This window comes from Crocuta crocuta, unplaced genomic scaffold (genome assembly GCF_008692635.1).
Source record: "Crocuta crocuta isolate KB4526 unplaced genomic scaffold, BGI_CrCroc_1.0 scaffold7, whole genome shotgun sequence".
NCBI classification, from domain to species: Eukaryota; Metazoa; Chordata; class Mammalia; order Carnivora; family Hyaenidae; genus Crocuta; species Crocuta crocuta.
Genome location: NW_027531904.1, coordinates 2,184,394 through 2,208,880, shown reverse-complemented (window position 1 = coordinate 2,208,880; position 24,487 = coordinate 2,184,394). Strand labels below are relative to the sequence as shown.

The window sequence follows — 24,487 nt, the reverse complement described above, 5'->3', positions numbered from 1 at the left end:
TGACCTTGACTTGAGTCCATCTGAGCCATAGTTTCTTTATCTGTAAAATGAAAGTACAAATACTTTCTTCTTGTTTTGAATGTTGTGAGAGTTAAGGCTAAGGGATGTGACACATTTAAACACAGTTTCTGTCACATGGTGGGCTTCATCAAGTGGTGGCTCCAAACCTTGTGAGAACTGAGATCGAAGAATGTAATTGGGACAGAGTGTGCTAGTCACTGGGCATAAGAATCAACAGGTGGCCCCAGGGGTTGGACTTGGTTCTGACAATACAGTGTTCTGGTTTCTAGAACTGGAGCTACAAAAGAAAAAGAAAAAGAAAAAGAAAAAGAAAAGAAAAGAAAAGAAAAGAAAGAAAGAAAGAAAGAAAGAGAAAGAAAGAAAGAAAGAAAGAAAGAGAAAGAAAGAAAGAAAGAAAGAAAGAGAAAGAAAGAAAGAAAGAAAGAAAAAGAAAGAAAGAAAGAAAGAAAAAAGCAACAAAGCAACAATAATGTCAGGGCTTCGATAGTGTTTACATGCAGGTCTTTTATGAACAACCTTATGAGTTAGGTCCTACTGTTATCCCCATTTTACAGATGAGAAAACTGAGGCTCGGAAAGATGTGAGCATGGCCACACGGTCTTTATGTGACAGAATCAAGCTCTCTGGCTCTGGGTCTTCAGCAGCTTTTCCTGCGTGGTTAAGTCAAGCACAAGGTCAGAGTGACCTTCAAACCACAGCACTGAGTCTTTGGAGAGATGGTCCTGGATATCTGCCTCACCTTTCTAGATATAAAATCATATGCCCACTTCATAACAAAGTAAAAAAAGCTGGCATTTTTCCTAATAGAAGCTGATCTATAATAAACCAACCCTGTCACCAAAGGTTTGAGAAGCTCTAACCGAAAATCTGTAGCATGGAATCGTCTTGTATTGCAAATCCCTTGCCTGCTTTCTATTTCATTCTTGTGTTGAGCTGACACCTTTCACAGGTTCATGAACCCTTCAGAGGGCCTCTCTGACCACCGCTCTTTCTCCCCTTACTCTTTGTCCCACTGATTCAGTCCTTATTCATTCCATACGAATCTGAATATTTAATCAAGATTTCCTCCACCTAAGACCTGAAGCACTGGCATTAGTAAATATATTTGTTTGATTCTGAGAGTATTTTGTGAGAATTGCTGCATTTTGTAACCCTCCTCTCTTCCTTCTCTGTACTCCCAGGGCATAACCTTCAGTAGCAGAACAAATCAGGACAGCCAGCAAGCTGCCAAGTCCTGTGGGCTCCTTGTCAAGGGAAACAGCTGGCCCCATTTCTAATCAACATCTCCCCCACAAAAATACTGCGGGGTCACTGAAGGAGACTAGACCAGAATTTGAAACTTTCCAAAGACTTGCAATAGACATTGAATGCAAAAGGATACTTACATTGTCCCAAATCTGCTCTATTTGGGAGACAAGAGGGAGAAACACCCAAGGAGTCACACATGAACAGATTCTACATCTAGGCCTCTGCCCATATAATGGGTGATGGTTATCGAAACAGCCCAAACCTCTACCACGGTGCGAGGGATATAGCGCGCCAGGTGACCAAGCAGTCCCAGAACCAAGGAATGGATGATTACAAGTACCAGGACAACTATGAGGGCTATGCCCCCAGTGATGGCTATTACCGCGGCAATGAGTCCAACCCAGAGGAGGATGCACAGAGTGATGTTACAGAAGGCCATGATGAGGAGGATGAGATCTATGAGGGCGAGTACCAGGGCATCCCTCATCCAGATGACGTCAAGGCCAAGCAGGCCAAGATGGCCTCCTCTAGAGCAGATGGCCTTCGGGGCCAAGCTGACCTGATGGCTGAGAGGATGGAAGATGAGGAGCAGCTGGCCCACCAGTATGAGACCATCATTGAGGAGTGTGGCCACGGCCGTTTCCAGTGGATCCTATTTTTCGTCTTGGGTTTGGCTCTGATGGCTGATGGAGTGGAGGTGTTCGTGGTGAGTTTTGTCCTGCCCAGTGCAGAGAAGGACATGTGTCTGTCCAGTTCCAAGAAAGGAATGCTCGGTAAGTAAAAATTCCCAAAGATCATTCTCTCTGTGGCATTAAATGATGAAGGAGAAAGAGCCGTAAAACTTGTATAGCACCTGTCACTATTAGACACCTTAAATCTATCACAATGCCCTTGCAATGCTATTGCTCTACATCCACTTTTGCCTTGAAGATACTGTTATCTTAGAGAAAATTAATTGGCTCAAGTTTACCCAGCTAGTAAGTTTTGGAGCTTGGATCCCTGCTCAGGTCTGCCTGAACCTCAAGTTCGTAGTTCTTTTTCCAAATCTCATTGCCTTTCTGAGAGTCAGATTTCTCTCATCTTCATATTAAAGCCAACCATCTTCTACATCCCAATGACAATACATTTTGCGAGTGGTAGGCCAGAGGCCTCTTCCTCTCTGTCCTCTCTGTGTCCTTCTAGAATCCAATAGCATCTGTTCTGGTTTCTCTTGTCTGTAAGTGCTAGTGGGTGGACTGCCCTTATGCCTTGGGGAGGTATGTTGGGCTGAACCCACCCCCAGGCCCGTGCAGGCCATTGGGAGCCACCCTGTAAAGCACAGATGGACCCCACAGGATGGAGGACCAGTCTTGCAAATCAGTAATGAGGCTAGCACCATCAGAACCCGGCATCAGATATCAGAGCCAAGACAAAGACGATTTTGTGTAGAGAAAGGCTCGGCACGAATGGTGTGGTGTAGAAGAGACTCATCATAATACAGACAAGGGTTTGTCTTGATCACTAAATGTCTTGCAAAACATATCCATTCTCTAAATTTGTAGTCCATATGATTAATTATTTAACAAAGCACAGTTATTGTGAACTTGCTCCGAATCATGTTTTTAAGAGCCTCCAAGAACTAAAATTTATCTAACAACTTTGTTCATTCATCCAACAAATATTTATTATGCATATACCGTGTGCCAGTCTCTGTGCTCAGCCCCTGGGGAGAAAATATTGAACCGGACAGACATAGTCTCTGCCTCTCAAAGGCAGGACACACAGCAAGACAAATAGGCTTTGTGTTAACAGTGCATTAACAAACACAGAGAGTTATGTACTTACTGTAGAGATGAGTGCTATCAAATACCTCGTGTGGTTCTCTTCCCCAGACTAGCTTTAAAGTAAGGGTTGGCAAATATTTCCTATAAAGATCCAGATAGTAAATATTTTAAGCTTTGCAAGTCCAGATAGTCTCTGGCACCACTACTCAACTCTGCCTCGGTAGCCCAAAAGCAGCCGTAGACAACACACAAACACATGGGCAGAACTGTGTTCCAATAAAACTTTATTTATGAAAAAAGACAGAGGGCCAGATTTAGCCTATGGGCTGTAATTTGCTGGCTCTGATTCAAAACCACTATTAATAAGATTGGGATATTAAATGAAGAAAGCATCTGCAATAAAGAGTCATTCCTGGAAGCTTTTAAAATTTGTTTTATCCGGGGCGCCTGGGTGGCTTAGTCGGTTAAGCGTTCGACTTTCGCTTAGGTCATGATCTCACAGTTCATGGGTTCGGGCCCCGCGTCGGGCTCTGTGCTGACTGCCAGCTCAGAGCCTGGAGCCTGTTTCGGAGTCTGTGTCTCCCTCTCTCTCTGACCCTCCCCTGCTCACGCTGTCTCTCTCTCTCTCTCCTAGAAATAAATAAAAATATTTAAAAAAAAATAAAATAAAATAATTAAACTGTGTCAGATACGATTGTTAGGGGACCAAAAGAGATATGTACAAGCAGAAGGAATGACTTGAGGAGCAAGACTTTCATCCAACATTTTTAAACACCAACAGAATTTTAGTTGCTTTTTAAAATTTTCTTTTTATTATTTTTTTTATGAAAGTGATCCTGCTATGGACCTTTAAGTTTGAATCAATTTTTTCTTAATAAGAGCAAAAACCAAAACAAACCACAAGCTCCCAACCAAACCATAGAGTCCCATGTTGATCTACACATTTCCAAGGTATTGATTTGTTCTGTGGTATTCTCAACGGAAATCCTGGGTCCCTATTAGGCCAAATTGGCAATGTCAGTAATGATTTCACTCCCTCTTGGTCTCTCTGCCACTCTGGTGCCTGGCCACCTCATTATCAGAGCTGTAGCGTGGTCATGGTTCCTGATGGCTCCCAGGGCAAATACTGGGAGTCGAGGGAACATGGTCCTAATCCAGAGCATTCATGTTTGTGTAATTTTGTTTCCAGTGTTTGCTGAGAAGATGCTATGGCTCAGCTCAAGAAGGGCAGGGAAGTCTACCTGAGCAGAGATGGACTTCCCAAGCACCTAGGGGGCCCCCTTTGTGGTCAAGGAAACGGATCTGGGGAAGTGGATGAAGGGGAGGTCTTCAGGGGCCAGCATTTCCACATGCTGTTTCTTCTGACCTTCATGGTCACCCTGGTGGTTAGAGGAGGTTCATCCCATTTTTATGCATCAGGAAACAGGCTCCAAGAGCTATGTCCTAGGTTACACAGTAACCATTGCTGGAGCTGGGATTTCAACCCCAAGTCTATCTGATTTCAAAGTCTACGCTCATTCTGCTACACCATACTGCTTTTCTCTCATACATGATCTTTGGAAAAGAGGTCATGCCATGGGGCGGGTCTGCTTTCCATGTCATCAAGCACCTGGTAGATTGTTTAGAGTGCCACAGATTGCTTCCAACCAAGAGGCAGCATGGTGTGAGAAATGATGGTGTGGACATTGGAGTCTGGCCTCTAGCGTTTGACCACTGGTATGTCATTTATCAGCTAGTGACCTTGGGCAGGTCATAAATTCTCTGAGTTTCCCATATGTGGATTAGGGTAATAATTGTGTGTGTGTGTGTGTGTGTGTGTGTGTGTGTGTAGACTAAATGACATAAAGCTCGTAAAGCAACCAGCTCTCTGTAAGTCCTGAACAACTGTTAGTGCTCATTACTTTGTATCTTGGCACTCTCCTTCCCAGCATTTGTGGTAGATTAGAGTTGCAGCGAGATAAAGGAGCAGCATGCACTCTGGAACCAGGTGGCCTGGGTTTGAGTCCTTGCTGTGCCAATTCTTAGTAGGATGATTTAGGGAAAGTTGCCTAACTTCTCTGTGCCTTCATTTCCTTGTCTGCAAAATGGAGGTTGACAATAGGATCTACTTTGTAGGGTTTTGTGACGATTCAGTGAGTTCGATGTATTTAACTTGCCTAAAGTAGTGCTTGCACATAATTGGTGCTTGAGAAGTCTTAGTTATAATATTATTATATAGTTGTTATTATTACTAAACTTATGGCTTGATAATGATGAGCCACCCAAGTTCAGGGCTAGATCTTCTCAGGTGATGACACTGCATTTTTTTTTCAGCCTAAATTATTTATTTCAGGCTTTTAAGGTCAAGCTGCCCTCCCTTCGCTGGTGACAGTGCCTCCTCATTTCTGTGCTAACCCAGTTCTAGCTCTTTCTCTTTCCTCTTTGTGTGTATGTGCATGCGCGCGTGCACACACACACGCGCTCACGCGCACGGGTTTGTATGTGTTTAAGACTTAATTTTTTTTGAGCTGTTTCAGATTCACAGCCAAACTGAGAGGAAGGTACAGAGATTTATTTCTAGCATGTCTCTCTCCCTACATCTGCCTAGTCTCCCCCCATTACCAATACCCCCCCCCACCAGACCAGTGCATTTGTTATAATTGTGTAACCTACATTGGCACATTGTTGTTACCCAAAGGTTTGCCTTTACTTTTAATTTAGGGCTGACTCTTGGTGATACATTCAGTACAATGACACGTATCTATTATAATAGTATCAGGCAAAGGTAGCATCACTACTCTAAGAAATCCTTTGTGCTCTGCCCATTCAGTCTTTCCCTGACTCCAACTCCTGGAAACCACTGATTTTTTTTTCCTGTTTTTGTAAGGTTTTGCCTTTTCCAGAATGTTATAATAGTTGGGTCATACACCATTTATGTAGCCTTTTCAGACTGCCTTCTTTCACTTAGGACTATGCATTTAAGTTTCTTCCATGTCTTTTCAGGGATTGATAGCTCATGTCTTTTCAGTACTGAATAATATTCCATTGTCTTGATGTACCACAGTTTATCCATTCATCTACTGAACGACATCTTGGCTGCTTCCAAGTTTTGGCAGCTAGAATAAAGCTGCTGTAAACATCTGCGTGCAGATTTTTACGTGGACATAAGTTTTCAACTCCTTTGGATAAATACCAAGGAGTGTGATTGCTGGATCACGTAGTAAGAATACGTTTAGTTTTGTAAGAAATTGCCGAACAGTCTTCCAAAGTGGCTGTACTGCTTTGCACTCCTACCAGCAATGAATGAAAGCCCCTGTCGCTCCACATCTTCACCAGTGCTCGATGTCGTTGGTGTTCTGGTTTCTGACCATTCTTATAGATGTGTCACCTTGATGTTTTCACCCACATTTCCCTGATGACTTACGATGTGGCACATCTTTTCATTTGCGTATTTACCAAATATATATCTTCTTTTTTGAGTATCTGTAACGGTGTTTGGCCATTTTAAAATGTGGCGTTTCCTGACTGTTGAGTTTGAAGAGTTCTTTGCACATTTTGGCTAACAGTCCTTTATCAGGATGTGTCTTTTGCAAATATTTCCTCTTGGCCTGTGACCTATCTTCTCCTTTTGGCTCTGCTTCTTTTATAAAGAAACATAAAGTGATGCCCCTAGATTTGACTCCTCCTTGATGTTCCAGGAAGAGAATTCAGTAAAAGAACATTCTTTACCCCAAATTCAGGCCTCAAGTCGTATTTTGTTATTTTCTTCCTGGAATGAAATGAATCAGTTCAGAAAATAAGAGAAGTGTCCCTAGGCCAGCTAACAAAAATATCTGGGTGTCTCTGTGGCTCTTTCCTGAGCTTTTAGAAAGAAGAAAGTTGAACTCCTTCAAGTGTGGTGGTTTAGGGGGTCACTTATCCAGAACTGTCTTGCTTCAGGAAGCAAAAGTCTGGGAGAATGTTGTCAGCATTGAAAGCCCTGCCCTGCTCACTCGCAAGCAGTTGGTCTCCTTCCAGACAAGGAGAATGCATTCGCTTATTAATTAAAATGTTCATTCAGTTGCGCCTGGGTGGCTCAGCTGGTTAAGTGTCCGACTTCAGCTCAGATCATGGTCTTGTGGTTCCTGAGTTTGAGCCCCGTGTTGGGCTCTGTGCTGACAGCTCAGAGCCTGGAGCCTGCTTCAGATTCCATGTCTTTCTCTCTCTCTGACTCTCCCCCACTTGCACTCTGTCTCTCTCTCTCAAAAATAAACATTTTTTTTAAAAAATGTTCATTCGTTATTATTTTTAAAACTACCAAGTATTATCACATGCCTGATATTCCCTATATTCAGTGACAACACAAAGCAGGCAAGTCATGACACTCAGTGAGTTTTCTTTTTCTCCATATATGTGTGCGTGTGCTAACTTATTAACACTATTGCGTGAATAGTTTTTTTGGTCATTTATTACAAAACAAGAAGGAAAACTCTGCATACTACTTTTCTGGCCTAAGAACTATTTTTCATGCAATAAAACTTCTTGTTTTCAAAACCATGACTTCCTTGCAAACAGTGCATCAAAGAAAATCCATGCGGGTCCACTGCTTTCAGTAACTGCTTGCGTCCAGAGTGCGGTTCAGAACATTTCAAGGGTAGATGGCCCTGGCATGGCCTGTATGCACACTGCAAGGCAGAGAAGAATGCTTTCATTTATTTACAGTTCATTTTTAAAAAGTTAAAACTTAGCAAGGTGGGGGGTTAGGGGGGTGGGGCGATAGCCAATACCTAATGCCCATCTGTACCACAGACTTAATTACATTTATTTTTTTGCAGTTTTATGTTCTGCTCTTTTTTAACACAAGTGTATTTGACACAGATCAATGAGTTTTACTCTAAAGGCAGAACCAGAGCTCACACAAGAAATAGAAAATACAAAACAGCGCAGTGGGACTGCCTTTAATGTTATCCCTCTTGCCCAGATCGGAGGGAAACAAAAGCCATATAAGGGGTAGAGCCTGAGCTCGGGGTGCCCTGAAGTCTTCCTCTGAGATCCCATGATCTTAGATGGTTGGCGAAGGAATCCACAATTCTTTTTAATCCCTTTTCAGGTGATAGTTATGTAGTTTACAGTTATGTATAAAAAAAACATCATTCAAAGAGATGACATTAAAGGTAGGCAGTGTGGGATTGTGTTTGGTGTTTTCAATGACACCCAATCGTGGGCATCTCAGTGCCTTGTTCCGTTGCAGCTAGGATGGCATTTAATATTGGTGACAATAGAACACACCCATGGCATGCTTCTCTGCCTGCAGTTGGTAGATTGATACCAACGTTTCCCCATAACTGCAAAAATACCCCTTATGCCATAACTGGGGACTCTTCCTATTTTCATGCTGCTCCGAAGCAAGAGTGTCCTATTTTCAGGCAAGAGTTCCATTTTTTGCCTTTAGAAGTTTGATTTCCTGGAAGAGTCTAGTTGCTTGGTGCGTATTTTATTGGCTCTTAGTTTTTCTTACCATCTGCTGTGGGATGCCCACGGAGACCTATGTTTCAGACTATAGTTTAGAACTTCACAGGGGACCCCCGCGGCCTGGTGTGAGCTATAGGGAGGACATGGAGCAATGGCACATGGGGTGGATTCATGAGAATACATTTTCAGCTGAATTTCCACAGCCGCTTGGAGATGGATGTGTTACTTGGCCTGTCATGGAAAATTATTGTTTAATTGTTTCATATGTGAATTCGAGGTGAACATCAGGGCAGAGCATTTGATTTACTGAGTCACTTTTTCTTTTGCCCTGAATTCAGAGTGTTGGTTCCTGAAAAGGGGGGCCACTCGGTGCCCCAGGGCCTGGCACAAAATAGGTGCTCAGTAAGTACTTACCTACCACCATGAAAATAAATACTCTATGGTGAAATCCACCATATATACATATGTTCTGTGTACGTATGTGTGTGTGTGTTATTTGTATCAGCTGGTCTTATTTATTTATTTTTTTTAGATCATGGGATTCTTTAGAAGAAAAGGTAAGGGCTCTCTTAAAAGAGTTCACAATGACCACCATATTTAGGAGTATGAGCTTGATTCCATAGGCATTGGAGAGCTATTTAATGAGGAGCTATTGAATGCCTTTGAGAAAGAGAATGACAAGGTGGGACCTGGGGTTTAGGAGGGTCACTCTGCCTCTGTGGCTTTGGTACTGGAAGTCATTATTAAGGATGAATTAAAGATCTTAAGATCTTAAGGATGAGATTCTGAATTAGTTCTGAAGCTTTTGGAATTGGCTTTCTCATCTGATTAGATTTAGACACCATGGACTGTTTCCAGCAGAGACACACAAAATATCATTGGATACTCCTGACTAAACATTTCGAAGAGGCAGGTGACCACGTACATATATAACCCCTTGGAATATTTTATCTAACAAGTATAATGAGCTTGGTGGAGTCAGAGCAGCAATCAGAATAGTCTGATTCTGGAAGACTGTAGTGTTTCCAGAAGTGACCTCAGTAAGAAGCCTACTAAATTTTCACTTTTTCTGTACAAGCAGAGACATTCTAGGTAAGGTGAACAAAGCTCCAACTTGTGTCATAAAAACAGCATCATGTCAATTTCCAGACTTGATCCAGTTTACAGACCCAGAACCCCTTGAATGAAGAGGGAGGCTGAGTCCCCGTGAGGAAGGATACCAGTATACTACTGAAAACATACTTCCCTCCAGTCTTTCCAACGGGCCTACGGTCTTTTTACCAGAGTAATTGTGTACTGGGGAAAAGGAAAAAAGATGTCTTGAGGATTACTGGATGTTGGCTCTGGAATGACTCTAATCCCAGGAGACTCAAACCTCTCTGTGGTTCACCAGACAGAGTGGGGGCTCATGGAGGTCAGGTGATCAGTGGAAATTTAGCTCAGGCCCCTCTCACAGGTGGCTCAGTCAGCTCCCAAGCCCTCCTGTGGTTATTTCCCCAGTTCTGGAATGTGCAATTGGGGTAGACCTACTCAGCAACTGGCAAAACCTCTACACTGATGAAGAATGGATTGTCAGAGAGATTAGATGTAGGAGAGCGGACAGAAGGTTGTGGAATAGTCCAAGGGAGAAATGTGTGGTCCATGGGCTAGTATGGAAGGGAAATAATTGATAGCATTTGAGTGTTTTGAAAAGTTGAGATTTTTATATAGAGCCTTAAAGTATTTCTGCTATAAGTACCATATTTTTTGTGTGTAGTTTATGCAAGGAAGGAAACAGAGGGCCCAGGCAAAGAAGACACCCCCTCTTTAAGAGATTTATACCTTTCTACAGCTGGTTGTATTTATTATCAGATAAGTGAATTCATAGCAAAGGGTTGACTATTACAAAGCTGATGAGTAAATGCTATTGTTTGGTAATAAATATACAATGAGTAAAAAGAATTTCCTATACAACCAACCAACCCTCCAGCCAACCAACCATCCAAAAAACCAGCATCATGTTCTCAAGATGAAGAGGTTTTTTCCCCACAATTAACCATTAGGGTTAAGAAAAAAAAATCTTACAAGGGGAACTTCTTGCAAAGAAAACCCTCACTTTCACAATGTGGGATACAGATTAAGTATGGATTTGGCTTTGAGTGAGGTACTTTTCATCTAGAGCTGTGTCTGTTTTTGTGTTTTTCCACTTACTCCTACATCAGAGGATAGTGCCTGCCTTGGTCTTCAAATTATTAACTGCTGATTCAAACTTATGGGTCCTGAGCTTTACTCTGATTTGAATCTATATCGAATCAAAGATATTTGTAGCTTATGTGTGTGTAGTTTTTAGTTTTCCTTGGAGCAAATGGCATTGTCTGGAGAGAGAGGGAGGCAGAAAGACAGAGAGACAGAGACAGAGACGAGAGGAGAAGGCAACAGAGGATGGTGTTTATTCCCTGGGGTTGCTGGGGGAATTAAATGGAATCACCCATGCTAACCATGCACCTCAGGAGAGGCACACAGTAGGTGCTTGGTCAGTAGTCACCTTGCTCCTCTGATCCACCTGCAAAACCTGATGTTTTAGCTTCCCCCTTGTTTTCACCTCGGCCAGGGCAAGGATATCTCAGCAAATTCTTTCTACTCTGCTTGCAGAACATCTCCTTTGGCAACGAGGCCTTCAAAGACCTGAAGGATTTTTTTTCCCTCTATGGTTATATGCACACTCCTTGAGGCCCTGTAAATGAAAGATGTTTTGTAGATATCACCTTACCGATTATCAGAATAAAAATGTTGTAGTTATTTATTGATACTGACCTACTTATTTTTATATTTATATTTGCCCCCATCGTGAGAGACTTCAGCAGACAAAAAAGGCTCATAAGGCTCTTAATCCACATATTTGAGAACGTGATTCCCAGACTATGGAGAACGCAACAGGAATGAGCGAGGGCAATTTCTAAGTAGGTTGGTGTATTTACTGGGAATGGAGGGAAAATTGCAGGGTTGGGCATGGACTAGATATATAAGTAGTCCATTCCCTGTAAAAGGATATGAAGCCTTTGATGTGAGTGGCCCAATTAAGGGGAGCCTGGCATGGATCTTTCACAAAATCATAATGGGCTTTGTTCTGGCTATATATTGCTGAATATCAAACAAACAAATGCACCAAAACCTTCACACCATTTTCTTTGCTAATGAACCTGCAGTCTTGGAAGACATCTGGGCTCTACTCCACTTGGCATTACCTGGGGCGACTAGAAGGTGGAACTAGAATCATCTGAAGGCTCATTGACAGACTTTTGGTGCCAAGGCTGGGAAGACACAAACATCCGGGGGCTGCTTATGTTATATGGTCTCTCTACACCAACATGGCAGCCTTCAAAGCAGCTAGGTTTCATACTTGTTGGCCCAGGGCAGCCAGGGTGCATTTCTTGAAAGTGAGAGACAAGCAAAAGCCATATTGGTTTTTTTTCTTAGGTTTTTATTTAAATTTCAGTTAGTTAACATGCTAGCTACAGGCATACAATACAATATAGCTACTAGTAACGTAATACTAGCTTCAGACGTACAATATGGTGATTCAACACTTCTGTACATCACCTGGTGCTCATCACGGCAAGCACACTTCTTAGTCCCCATCACCTATTTCACCCATCTCCCCCCACCCCCGCCTCCGTTCTGGTAACCAGCAGTTTGTTCTCTGTAGTTAAGAAACTGTGTCTTGGTTTGCCTCTCTTTTCTCTTTCTTCCCCCTTTCCTCATTTGTTTTGTTTCTTAAATTCCACATCTGGGTGAAATCATATATTTGTCTTTCTCTGACTGACTCATTTCTCTTAGCATAATACTCTCTAGCTCCATCCATGTCATTGCAAGTGACAAGATTTCATTCTTTTTATGGCTGGGTAGTAGTATTCCATTGTATATATATATATACCACCGATTCACAGGGACACACGTACCCCAATGTATATTGCAGCATTATCTACAAGACTCTAATTATGGAAACAGCCCAAATGTCCATCAATGGACAATGGGCAGAATGAGTGGATAAAGAAGACACACACACACACACACACACACACACACACACAGCCATATTGTTTTTTGTGACAAAGTCTGAGAAGGCAGGCAGTGTTATTTTTTCTACATTCTATTCCTTGAGGCTATCATAAAAGACCTTTCTCATTTCAAAGGGCAGAGGATATAGACTCTATCTCCTGATTCAGAAGTGATGAGGTTGTGCACTGGGACCAGAAATATTGCCTTAGCCATTTTGTGCAGTACGATCAGCGACCAACCTTGTTTGGAACCGGTCCTCTGGATGGCCCTTCTCAATAGCACACATTATTGCCATTTTGCTCTAGATAATTCTCTCCTGGGCATTCAAGGCTATTTAGCAGGGCCCCAGGCCTCCACCCCACCAGATGCCTGAAGCACCCAGCTCCCAGTTATGACAGCCAAAAACGTCTCCAGATGTTGCCAAATGCTCCCTGGGGTGTAGGGGAGAGTGAAAATAGGTCCAGCAGAGGACCACGTCTAGGTGACTATTCTCAGCCCTGGCCACCCATCACATCACCCAAGGAGCTGTTAAAAAACACAAACACAAACAGAAAAAACAGACTCTGCTCTAGAATAATTAAGTCAGAGTCTCTATGGGTGGGGTGTGGGCATAGGCATTTGTTAACAGCTCCCTTGTGATACCGTGGTGTAGCCAGGTCAGAGAACTAGGTATTTTACAGAGACGCAGTAAGAGCTGCTGAGATGTCAGGGTTTTTGCTTACTATGCTGTGTAGGGACTGTCTCCCAAAGGCTTCCTTCTCGTGTTTGTGACAATGGCTGGGACATTCACACGCACCTTAACCGGCATGAAAAAAATGGGGTTGCATCTGAAAATCAGATTTACTTTTACACAGCGCTTTACAGATTTTCGGTGGTTTTCGTGGCTAGTCTGAATTTTAAATGACCCTGTGAGATGGTCAGAGTGATAATCCCCGGTTTGCGTGATGAGGGAAATGTTGTCAGAGACCTTAAGTGATGCATGCTGGCCTGAGGTTCAGTTCCTAACGTGGTTCTCTTGTTCTGTGTTGCCACTCATGGCCACCAGTGCTCACTGTGGGCTACTGTATAGTGATGAGGCTGAAAGGTCATTTTCTCATGGACGGATTTATTCATAGAAACCCCTAGAAGAACCATGATTTCCCAGTGCCTGCTACAACCTCTGTTACCTGTCTTCTCATCTAAAAGCCAATTATAATAATTCTATTTTCATCACCAAGGGCTATAATTTGATAAGCTCTTCCCTTGTGACCATTCTGTATTAGCCCTTTTTTTTTATATATATATGACATTCCTCAACCTTGTAACAATCTGCAGGGGAAGCTTTATTTTCCCCATTTTACAGATGGGAAAAGTTAGGTTCTCAGAGGTTTAAGTAACTTGTCAAAAGTAGTTAATGATCCATCTAGGATTTGGAACCAGTTATGTCTGACTTCAAAGGCTTAACTTCAAAGGCTTCTCCTTTCACTTGCTGCTGCCTCCATGGAAGTTGTTTCTAGGTGTCCATTAACCTTTTTTAAAAAAGTTTATTTATTTATTTTGAGAGAGACAGAGTGAGTGGGGGAAGGGTAGAGAGAGGGAGAGAGAGATCGGGAGAGAATCTTGAGCCAGCACCACACTCTCTGTGCAGATCTAGATGTGGGGCTCACACCCAGGAAACTGTGATCATGACTTGAGTTGAAACCGAGAGTCAGACGCCTAACTGACTGAGCCACCCAAGTGCCCCTAGGTGCCCATTAACCTTAAACAATCTTTTATGTGAAACATATCACTGCAATAAGGTGCAATTGCGAAGCAAGCACTGGGCCCCTTTGGAGTGCCAGAGTAGGGTACAGCCCATCTCTGTAGGTGAGAGCGTGATGCAGTCCGTGTACCAACCAGCTGGACCAGAAAGGCATGGGTGCTGATTTTACTGGGGATCCACAGCAGTTCTGGATGCAGAGACTATCAGCCCATAATAGGCTGTCCAAGCGTCAAGAGCAACACTGCCTTCCTCCTGCATCGGGCCATGTAAGGGGTCCCAAGGAATGATCCATCACCCTGTATAGAACAGAGCAGCGGAAGCTAAAAGGACTCCACCAATCCCTACTGCCATGAATCGTGTCAGGTGTGGAGTTCACAACTGCTCAGCTAAAATGGTCCTTTGTAGGCCAGTGGGTGTAAAAATCCCTCTTTACAAGTCTTGTGCAGCCAAGCCCAGGTGAACTGATGTTCACTTTGCGAAGGATTGGTTTCGTTTCCAGAAAAAGTCTCAGATAGTAGCAGGGCAGGGAGGAGGGAAGGGAGGGTCAGAGAGATGGTGCTGGGAATGTAATAGCCTTTGACATGCCCCATGGGATCCACGTGGGGTCTGCCCCATGGGGTGAGCAGACTGAATGTGAACACCTTCCCCTTCCAATGAGGGCTAACTGGGGCTGCTCAAATGTGCAGAGTGAGCATTTTCTGTTTCACTGCTGGAAGTTTTGCTGACTCAGAGTGCATCAATCTCTGCTATGGATGTGCAGGAAATGGCCCAGGGAAGTTTCATCCTTTCCTTGGCCTCTCTGCCTCACCTCTCTTGGGTCCCAGAAAGGGAAGTGTTATCCTTGAAAGGAGCTGTGATAGCAAACTATGAGGCATAAGCCATTAATTACAACAGTAGAGAGTCATCTGACATTAGAAGTGAAAGAGATGAAGGGGAGCTCCTAGCATGTCCCTGGTTTCCAACTAGAGGAAACCAAGCCCCAAGAGGAAGTGAGTTGGTCAAGGTCATATACTCTGAGACTGGGACATGGGACCCCTGACCACTGGCACAGAACTCTTTCCTCTATACCAAGTCAGTGCCTTTCACTGTTAAGGAAGACTATATAAATCAATCAGATGATCTTTTCTCTGTATGATTTCTTTTTTAGGAGGCAGTATGTGTCTGGGATACACTTAGTTGCTGATAACAATGGGTTTGAATCATAGAGATGTTTATTGTTTACTTATCAATAATTCCCAGACTTGGTGGTTCCAGGGGTGGGATAGGGCTTCACTGATGTCAGGGTGTAAGGTTGGGTATCTCTGTCATTCTCCTTTGCTTTCCCTCATGGTCACAAAGTGATCACTGTAGCTCTAAGCACTACATCCTCTCATAATGACTTTCCAAGCAGAAAGTAAAAGAGATGGTGGCAGGGAAGTGCTTCTTCTGCTTTTATTAGGCACAAAATCATTGCCCAGAAGCCTCTGACAACTCCTTGAGTAAATCCCTGGCAAGAGGAAGTGGATAAAGATGACCATGAATTATCTGTGATACATCCCCTAGGGTTGAGTATGTATGTAGAGGGACCATTCTCCTTGCCTCTTCCCTAGACATCCCTTATTTAATCTGTTATCAGAGTGCATTGCCTACTGCTTATTCTTGGTGTAGTCATCTACTGATTCCTATTTCACGCCCCCTCATTCCTAGAGGATCTTAGTCCTTGGTCCACCATCACACTCCAAAACCATTTGTTATAATTGCTGGTAATTTCAGTAAGTGCTTTCCAGTATCCCAGTTTGTCATTTATCGAGGCCCTCTCCAGTGACTCCCCCCACCTCAATTACTTACCCTCCTGGTCTTAACTCAGGTCTTATCATGACTCGTAACTCCACCCCCTTCACAGTCCCCAATGTCAAGCACCCCTTCTTCTGTCTCCAGCTCTGTCCATCTAGTTCTCCATCCAGCCTCCCTAGCTGTTCAGCCTCAGGGACACCTTCAGCCATTGGTCTGTCTCTCACCACCCTCTTGTCCTCACCCCAGTTTTCACTGAGCTTGAACTCTGTGGGCCAGAATCATCACCATTCCCTGCATACGCCATCAACTTCCTTGTGCATCTTTTACTTTGCTGTGTTCCCCAAATCTGATTACCTCAAACCCTTCATCAGTCAGTCCCTGGACACTGGAGCTGAACATGGCTGATGAGATGCACACAGTGCCGTCCACTGGCCTCACTTTAAATTCATGATCAGCAACCTCAAGGGACCCTTTGTGTCACCAGCCTCACCCTCCATTTCCCTAAACTGTTTATTTTTCTCTGCCCCTTGATGACTATTCTGTTCCTTTTCCACTGCTGCCAATTCCCAGCCTCTCTTCCTAATCCTCACCCTCAGTGCAAAGAACTCATTCCTATTTTGCTGCAGAAACAGAAACCAGAAAGAAGTCCCACGGCTCTGACCACTACACCTACCCTGCTAACTGCCTCTGTTTTTACCTTATTCCAATTGCTGTGAAGGAGTCTTTGTGTGACCTGTCCCTTCTCACACCAGCTGCCCATCTCTGCTCACCTCCCTGGGACACTTCTTTCATAATGATCATCTTCCTCCTCCTCATCTCTTTTTCTCCCTGTGTGGAACCATTCCCATCAGTACACACACATCATATAATTTCTCCCATCTTGACTCTACATGTGCCTTTTCTATTCTCTTTTTGGTAAAATTCGCTGAATCCAATTCCTCACTTCTCATTCTCACTAGAACCCTCTGGGATGAGATTTTATCCCCACCGTTTCATAAAACCATGCTTGTCTAGATCACTAGTGGCCCCACTTGGCCAATCCAGTGGCCCAATCTCACTCCTAAGCTTTCTTGACCTGTCAACACCACCTGTAACAGTCTACCCCTTCCTCCTTCTTGATACACTTTCTTTATTGGACTTACAGCTACCCCAGTCTTCAAAGTTTCCTGCTGCCAACCCCCGTCCCTTCTTGGCCCTTCCCAGTCTCCATTGCTGGCTTCTTATTATCTTTTTGACCCTTAACCATTGGAACATTTCAGTACTCAGTCCTGGAATCTCTTCTCTATTGCTCTTCCTTTGGGGATCTCATCATCTCTGCTTTAAATACCACCTATTACCTTGACTCTACCTTTAAGACATATTCAGAATCCAGCCACTTTTTACCACTTCCACTGCTTCTCACCACCCTGGCCCAACCTGTTGACCTCAGTCACTTGGAATATATGTCATGGTCTTCTAACTGGGCTATATGATCCCATCATTGTTTTTGTGTGTGTTTTTTTTTAATGTTTTATTTATCTCTAGGAGAGAGAGACAGCGTGAGCAGGGGAGGGCCAGAGAGAGAGGGAGTCACAGACTGAAACAGGCTCCAGGCTCCGAGCTGGCAGTCAGCACAGAGCCCGACGCGGGGCTCGAACCCACAAACCGCGAGATCATGACCCAAGCGAAAGTTGGAAAGTCGGACGCTTAACCGACTAAGCCACCCAGGCGCCCCTATATGATCCCATCTTTGGAAGAGAGCCACTGTTACTGGGTGGTCAGGGAAGGGCTCTCAGAGCCTAGGGCTGGAGTATAAGAAGGAGACACTCATGCAAAGATATGAATAAAAAACAGGCTAAGTAGGACAAAAAGCAGTGTGAAGGCTCTCGGGTGAGAAAGAGCATAGAACATCACTACCCAGGGGGTAATGGATACCTGATAAAAAGGCAAATAGCAACTTTAGACAAATTGTCATAGGAATAGAAAAATTAAGAGATCTGAACCATGAGAAACACTTTATTTTAATAAAGATGTGAATACTCACATTCCTAACATTCTAATAAAACCTGCACAGCTCTCTGTCACATGGAGTTCTCAAACAGTGGATGAAAATAATTGCTTTGCTGGTAATGTGTTTTAAAAAGCAAAGAATTTTATTTAGAAATGCAGATTTCTGATGCTTTTTGAAATTCTAGAAATAGTGTCTATATTCTACAACACAGCAATTGGCTAAAGTTGGGTATGGCTGCTCCCCATAGATGGGCATTTATTTCCTAGTCTCTGCCATTCCTTACTAGGTATGCCTAGGGAATTTCACTCCTTTCCCTGCCTGGCCCCTATAGGTGTCTGATTTGTGTCTTGAGGCCAGGAGGTGAAAAGATTTCATCATTTGGATATTGGAAAGGATTAATAAGATTTCACTGAGTATAGTCACATAAGGCTTTTATTTAAAGGCGAAGGACACTGTGGAGCAGAGGAAGATCATATAGGTAAGCACCAGGGACTTCAAGAGACAGCCAGGCACAGTCTTTCCAGGATCCTTCTTAGTCTCATATAGACCTATCTCCCAATTGAACCACCAAGGACTGCGCAAGAAATCTTCACTCCGGGCAAGTTCAAGGCAGAAGTTCCCATAGGGGCTTCCATGTCCCTTTGGTCTTATGATCAAGCCCTGCCCACCCAGTGATACCATTGAAAATCGTCAGTAAACAAACTGGCCCCGAGGTTGCCAGGGGAGTTTCAGACTTTAAATAGCACCTCGTAAATACCATTGCCCTTGTCTTGCCCAAAAGTCAGAGCCAATATCCAGGTGTCTCTAGAGGTAAACATAGATCTTTTCCAGTCTGGCTGCGAATCAACTCTATCCTAATATAGAAGATAATGTCCTTTGAAGACAAGGTAGCCCATTTTGGTGTACAGCCACTGTACCAAAAAGGCAACAAAGTTCTGGAAGATCATCGATTCGGCTTCTGCTGATAACCAGCTGCATCACCTTCTGACCCCTTGGTGTGAAGGTCAACCCTGTCCCCACACCCCTGGCCATCTGCTTGTTCTAAGATAGCAGCTGTCACCCTCTTTCCACTTACCAGCTTGCCAGAGTTCGTGCCTTGTCTCCTCTCTGGCCCTTGCCTGGATCCACCACTTCCTCTTTATTTCTACTCTTTATTTCTGATAGAGTGTGAGTTTTTTGAAAGCATAGGACAAGGATTTATTTATCTTTATGCTGCTCTTCCGGGTTCACTGACATGTGGAGAATGGGGCTTAGCAAATTCCCTTGCGAAGACTCTGGTTTCCTCTCCTGCTCTTTTTATCAACTACTCCTGTTTCCGCCTCTGGCTCTTGGCTGCACTTTCCATGACTGGCCCTATAGTGATGCCCCTGGACAGGTCCACCCTCTAGAAATGACCAAAATGGCAGCCCCAACTTTTTCTTTAGTGGAATGGCGGAGGGATCACCTAGTCTCACTGGATAATGATCATATCTGAGATGCCCACAGTACCAGGACAGCTGTCAGAGATGTCATACGTCCCTCCACTGGCTTCGGCCCAGGTGACATCCCCTGTCACCTGTCTCACCTCTCACCTGCTGTGGTGCCCAAAGGGAAGCTTTTCTTTTCTTTTCTCTTTTACATTTATTTATTTATTTATTTTGAGAGACAGAGACAGCACAAGTCGGGGAGGGGCAGAGAGAGAATGAGACACAGACTCCAAAGCAGGCTCCAGGCTCTGAGCTGTCATCACAAAGCCCGACACGGGGCTCAAACCCACGAACTGTGAGACCATGACCTGAGCCAAAGTTGGACGCACCCAGGTGCCCCAGAAGCTTTGCTTTTCTAAGAGATCTCTAAAGTGGTAATATGTAAACAAGGCAATTTCAATATTCTCACACTATTCTCAGGCAATACTTTTTTGTTTGTTTTTTGTTGAGAGAGTTATAACAAGCAAGGGAGGGGCAGAGAGAGAGAAGGTGAGAGAGAATCCCAAGCAGGTTCTGGGCTGCCAGTACCAAGAGTTGGATACCTACTCGACCGTCCCACTGGGGCACCCCTCTCAGGAAATACTTCTTTTTAAAATTTTTTTAAAATTTTTTATTTTATTTCATTTCCCCCCTTAAATAGTTTATTGTCAAGTTGGTTTCCGTATAACACCCAGTGCTCATCCCAGCAAGTGCCCTCCTCCATACCTATCACCCCTTATCCCCTCTCCCTGACCCCCATCAACCCTCAGTTTGTTCTCTGTATTTAAGAGTCTCTTATGGTTTGCCTCCTTCTCTCTCCTTAACTATTTTTCCCCTTCCCCTCTCCCATGGTCCTCTGTTAAGTTTCTCCTATTCCATATATAAGTGAAAACATATGGTATCTGTCCTTCTCTGCCTGACTTACTTCACTTAGTATAACACCCTCAGGTTCCATCCACGTTGCTACAAATGGCCAGATTTCATTCTTTCTCATTGCCATGTAGTATTCCATTGTATAGATAAACCGCATCTTGATCCATTGATCAGTTGATGGACATGTAGGCTCTTTCCATGTTTTGGCTACTGTTGAAAGTGCTGCTATGAACATTGGGGTCCATGTGCCCCTATGCATCCGCACTCCTGTATCCCTTGGGTAAATTCCTAGCAGTGCTACTGCTGGGTCATAGGGAAGTTCTATTGTTAATTTTTTGAGGAACCTCCACACTGTTTTCCAGAGGGGCTGCACCAGTTTACATTCCCACCAACAGTGTAGGAGGGTGCCTGTTTCTCCACATCCTCACCAACATCTAGAATCTCCTGATTTGTTCATTTTAGCCACTCTGACCAGCGTGAGATGGTATCTCTGTGTGGTTTTGATTTGTATTTCCCTGATGATGAGGGACGCTGAACATCATTTCATGTGTCTGTTGGCCATCTGGATGTCCTCTCTGGAGAAGTGTCTGTTCATGTCTTCTGCCCATTTCTTCACTGGATTATTTGTATTTTGGGTGTGGAGTTTGATGAGTTCCTTATAGATATTGGATACTAGCCCTTTATCTGATATGTCATTTACAACTATCTTTTCCCATTCCATCAGTTGCCTAAGGAAATACTTCTTGAGGCCTCTTGTGTCCAGTGTGAGAGAAGATTAAGGGAAGCGGCAAGTACCACTGCCCCAGGGCAAGTGGACAGAAATCTCACCAGTGACCTGAATCCTTTCTATTACAGTCACTCCCACCATGGCCGTGGGCCTGGCTTCTAGTCACCAAAGCCATGGCCAAGGATCCAGGGCCTGGTCTCCTCACAGGCTCATGGCTTGACCCAGAATGTTGCATGTGGCTTAAGCTTGATCACACCCTGCTGGGATGGTGAAGTCTCCAGCTTGCTTTGCAGCATCTTTATTTCCCATAAGTATAGTTGGAGAGAGAACCCTTCTCTGATTTAAGGTCCTACCCTTACACTATGCTGCTGAAGCAAGGGACTTCTGTCCCTCAGGCTCCCCAGTCTGTCTGCAGACTTTCACCTCTGGACCTCCGGGCTTTAAAAAGAGGAGACAAACTGGGGTGCCTGGGTGGCTCAGTCGGTTGAGTGTCCGACTTCGGCTCAGGTCATGATCTCACGGTTCGTGGGTTTGAGCCCCACGTCGGGCTCTGTGCTGATGGCTAGCTCAGAGCCTGGAGCCTCCTTCAGATTCTATATCTCCCCCTCTCTCTGACCCTCCTCTGCTCATGGTGTCTCTCTCTCTCAGAAATAAATTTAAAAAAATAAAAAAAAATAGCAATAAAAAAAGAGTTCCAGCTTTCAATGGATTAGGAAAGTGAACCTACTTCCAAAGATTCATTCACTTGAGTTTATTGGACACATAAAATACTAGAAAAGTCCAACACGGTAATTGCTAGATTGTTTTCCACTTGACAAGTTGTTTAAGCCAAACCTTTTCTGTGCCAAGTACCTGGATCCAAAAGAAAGCATTTATTCATCCCAGAAGTTTCCAAGCATCCAGATGTCATATACACACAGTGCTTGGCTGACAACCTAATGCATCTGATTTCTTAGAGGTGTGCAGATAGATACCCTGGTGTTTTTCCATGACTTCATACCAAAGTGAGACTTCACTAGGGGATTCCTGTATATGTTAAATCTTTATCAAATTTACCTCCCCTACCCTAGTCCAAGAAAATATTGCCCTTCAAGGAAATATATTTGGTTGAATAATTAAAAAATGGGAAGGAAATCGTTCATTTGGGAGGTGCTGATTTTGATCCTTGCAAAGTATATGTGTACAGCCCAATAAATGAGCTATTGCAGAGAAAGGGAGCTCAGAAGCCTCCCAGGATAATTAATGCATTTAATTTCTATGTATTCAAGCAAAAAAACAAAAACAAAAACAAAAACAACCCAAGTTCAAAATGGCTTCTTAGCCATTGGTTCACTGTATACCTCACCCTGCTGCCTCTGATGCTCAGAGCTATATTCTGTTTACATGAAAACCATCCCTAGAGATGACAAGAGTGTGATATGTACCAGGTCTCGGGAAGGAAATTTGGCCACAAACTCATTGAGCCTGTTTGACCTCATCGTTTCGTTTCTTGGAATCAATTCTGAGCAGATGACCAGCAACGCAGACAAAGACATATGTACAAAGATGTTCTTTGTGGAGTTATTTATCAAATGGAAAAGTAGGTTATGAGACATCCAATACAGAGTGGTCTCAACTGTATAAATGCAGTATGTGTACAAATAGAAATACAAAGACAAAAATATGCGAACAACAGCTTTCGGTAGGCAGCATGATGGATGTTTTTTGCCTTCCCTTTAAAATTTTTTTAAAAAATCTTTATTTACCTTTGAGAGAGAGACAGAAAGAGACAGAGTACAAGTGGAGGAGGAACAGAGAGAGAGAGAGAGGGAGACACAGAATCCAAAGCAGGCTCCAGGCTCTGAGCTGTCATCACAAAGCCCAATGCAGGGCTTGAACCCACAAACCACGAGATCATGACTTGAGCCGAAGTCGGATGCCCAACCAACTGAGCCACCCAGGCGCCCCTTGCCTCACTTTTATACAGTTTTGGAGGGTATATATATATATGTGTGTGTGTGTGTTTGTGTGTGTATCTATATTTATATATTTGCATTTTTCAGATTTTTCTATTGTGATTATGAATTATTTATTTCTTGAACAAATATTAATGGAGTGCTTACTATGTGCCAGCCTGTGAGTGGGGTGGTAGAGACACAGAGAATTTCACTCAAACAAAACCAACACAGTCCCTTCCTCCAGGAGTTGGCAGATGTTGAACAAATACGTGTATAACAACATGTTATGTGACGTATGTGACAGGGAGGAAGGAACAACATACTGCAGAAATAGCAGAGAGGACAGAATTGCATTTGGATCAGGGGCCAGGGAACTGTGGCTTGTTTTTGTTTTTACATATTTTTAAAAATGTGTATTTATTTATTTTGAGAAAGAGAGAGAGAGCAGGGGAGGGGCAGAGAGAGAGGGAGAGAGAGAGAATCCCAAACAGGCTCCGTGCTGTCAGCGCAGAGCCCGATGTGGGGCTCAAACTCACGAACTGAGAAATCATGACCTGAGCTGAAATCAAGAGTCCAACACTCAACGGACTGAGCCACCGGGGGTGGGGGGGGGGGTGGGGGGATGTTTTTATGTTTTTTAAGGACTGTAAAGAAAAATAGGAAGAAGAAGAAGTTGCCACAGAGACTACAGGACACCTGCAAAGTAAACTATTTTTACAAGTGAAATATTTTTTCTCTGCTCCTTTGCAGAAAAAATTTGCCGAGTCCTACTCTGGAACATCAGGAGGCCTCTCTGAGGAGATGGCAATCAGTGTGGGCACTTTTCTATGAGTTAGCAAAAAGAAAAAAAAAAATCCCAGCAAAGTCTCTTTAGAGGAAACTGAACATATTTTAGTTAAAAAAAGCTTTTTTATTGGGAGTCTGGCTCCATTTGCAGGTAAGGAGGGAGGTACGTTTAAAGGGCGTACTTCTATAAATAAGTTTCATCTGCTAGTTAGTCTCTGTCCTCTCGCCTCAAATGCCTTTAATATACGGTGGGTTTGATTTTAAAATACCGCCAGCTTATTTTCGTGTTTCTGATCCCGTGGCTTTCTTAGGTCACAGCCAGTTCCACGCTGCACTGCTCTGAATGACAATCGCCAACTTTTATTAATTGTGCATTTACTTCTGGGCCGGGTGTCCTGCCAGGTACTCTCAATCCACCATGCTATGCGGTCCTAACAGCTCCGCAGGAGCTGGCAGGAGCCACTGCCATCCGACTTTTACAAAGAAGGAGCAATGATCAGAGAAGCTGAATGATTGCCCGTGGTCACGCTGCGGGTAATTCGCGGAGCCAGGGCTATGAGCTGGGTCACCTCACTTTCAAGACGGGGCTCTTTCCTTTATGGCACCTGTTGGCATGGGCCCCCCCTTCTTTCATGGAGGCCTATTTCATTTCCTGTGGGGTGTTCTCGCTGATTAAAAGCTCTTCTAGCGGGGCGCCTGGGTGGCTTAGTCGGTT

General features: G+C 43.7%; 1 protein-coding gene across 1 annotated transcript in view; it reads left to right on the top strand.

Moving 5' to 3' along the window:
* The first annotated feature begins 1,249 nt into the window (after nt 1-1,249).
* The window catches only part of SV2B (synaptic vesicle glycoprotein 2B), an 83,090-nt gene continuing 59,852 nt past the window's right edge, over nt 1,250-24,487 (top strand). The window contains exon 1 of the mRNA XM_077774390.1: nt 1,250-2,042. Within this exon, the coding sequence (XP_077630516.1) occupies nt 1,502-2,042 (541 nt within the window). The 5' untranslated portion in view covers nt 1,250-1,501. The remainder of the gene's footprint in view (nt 2,043-24,487) is intronic.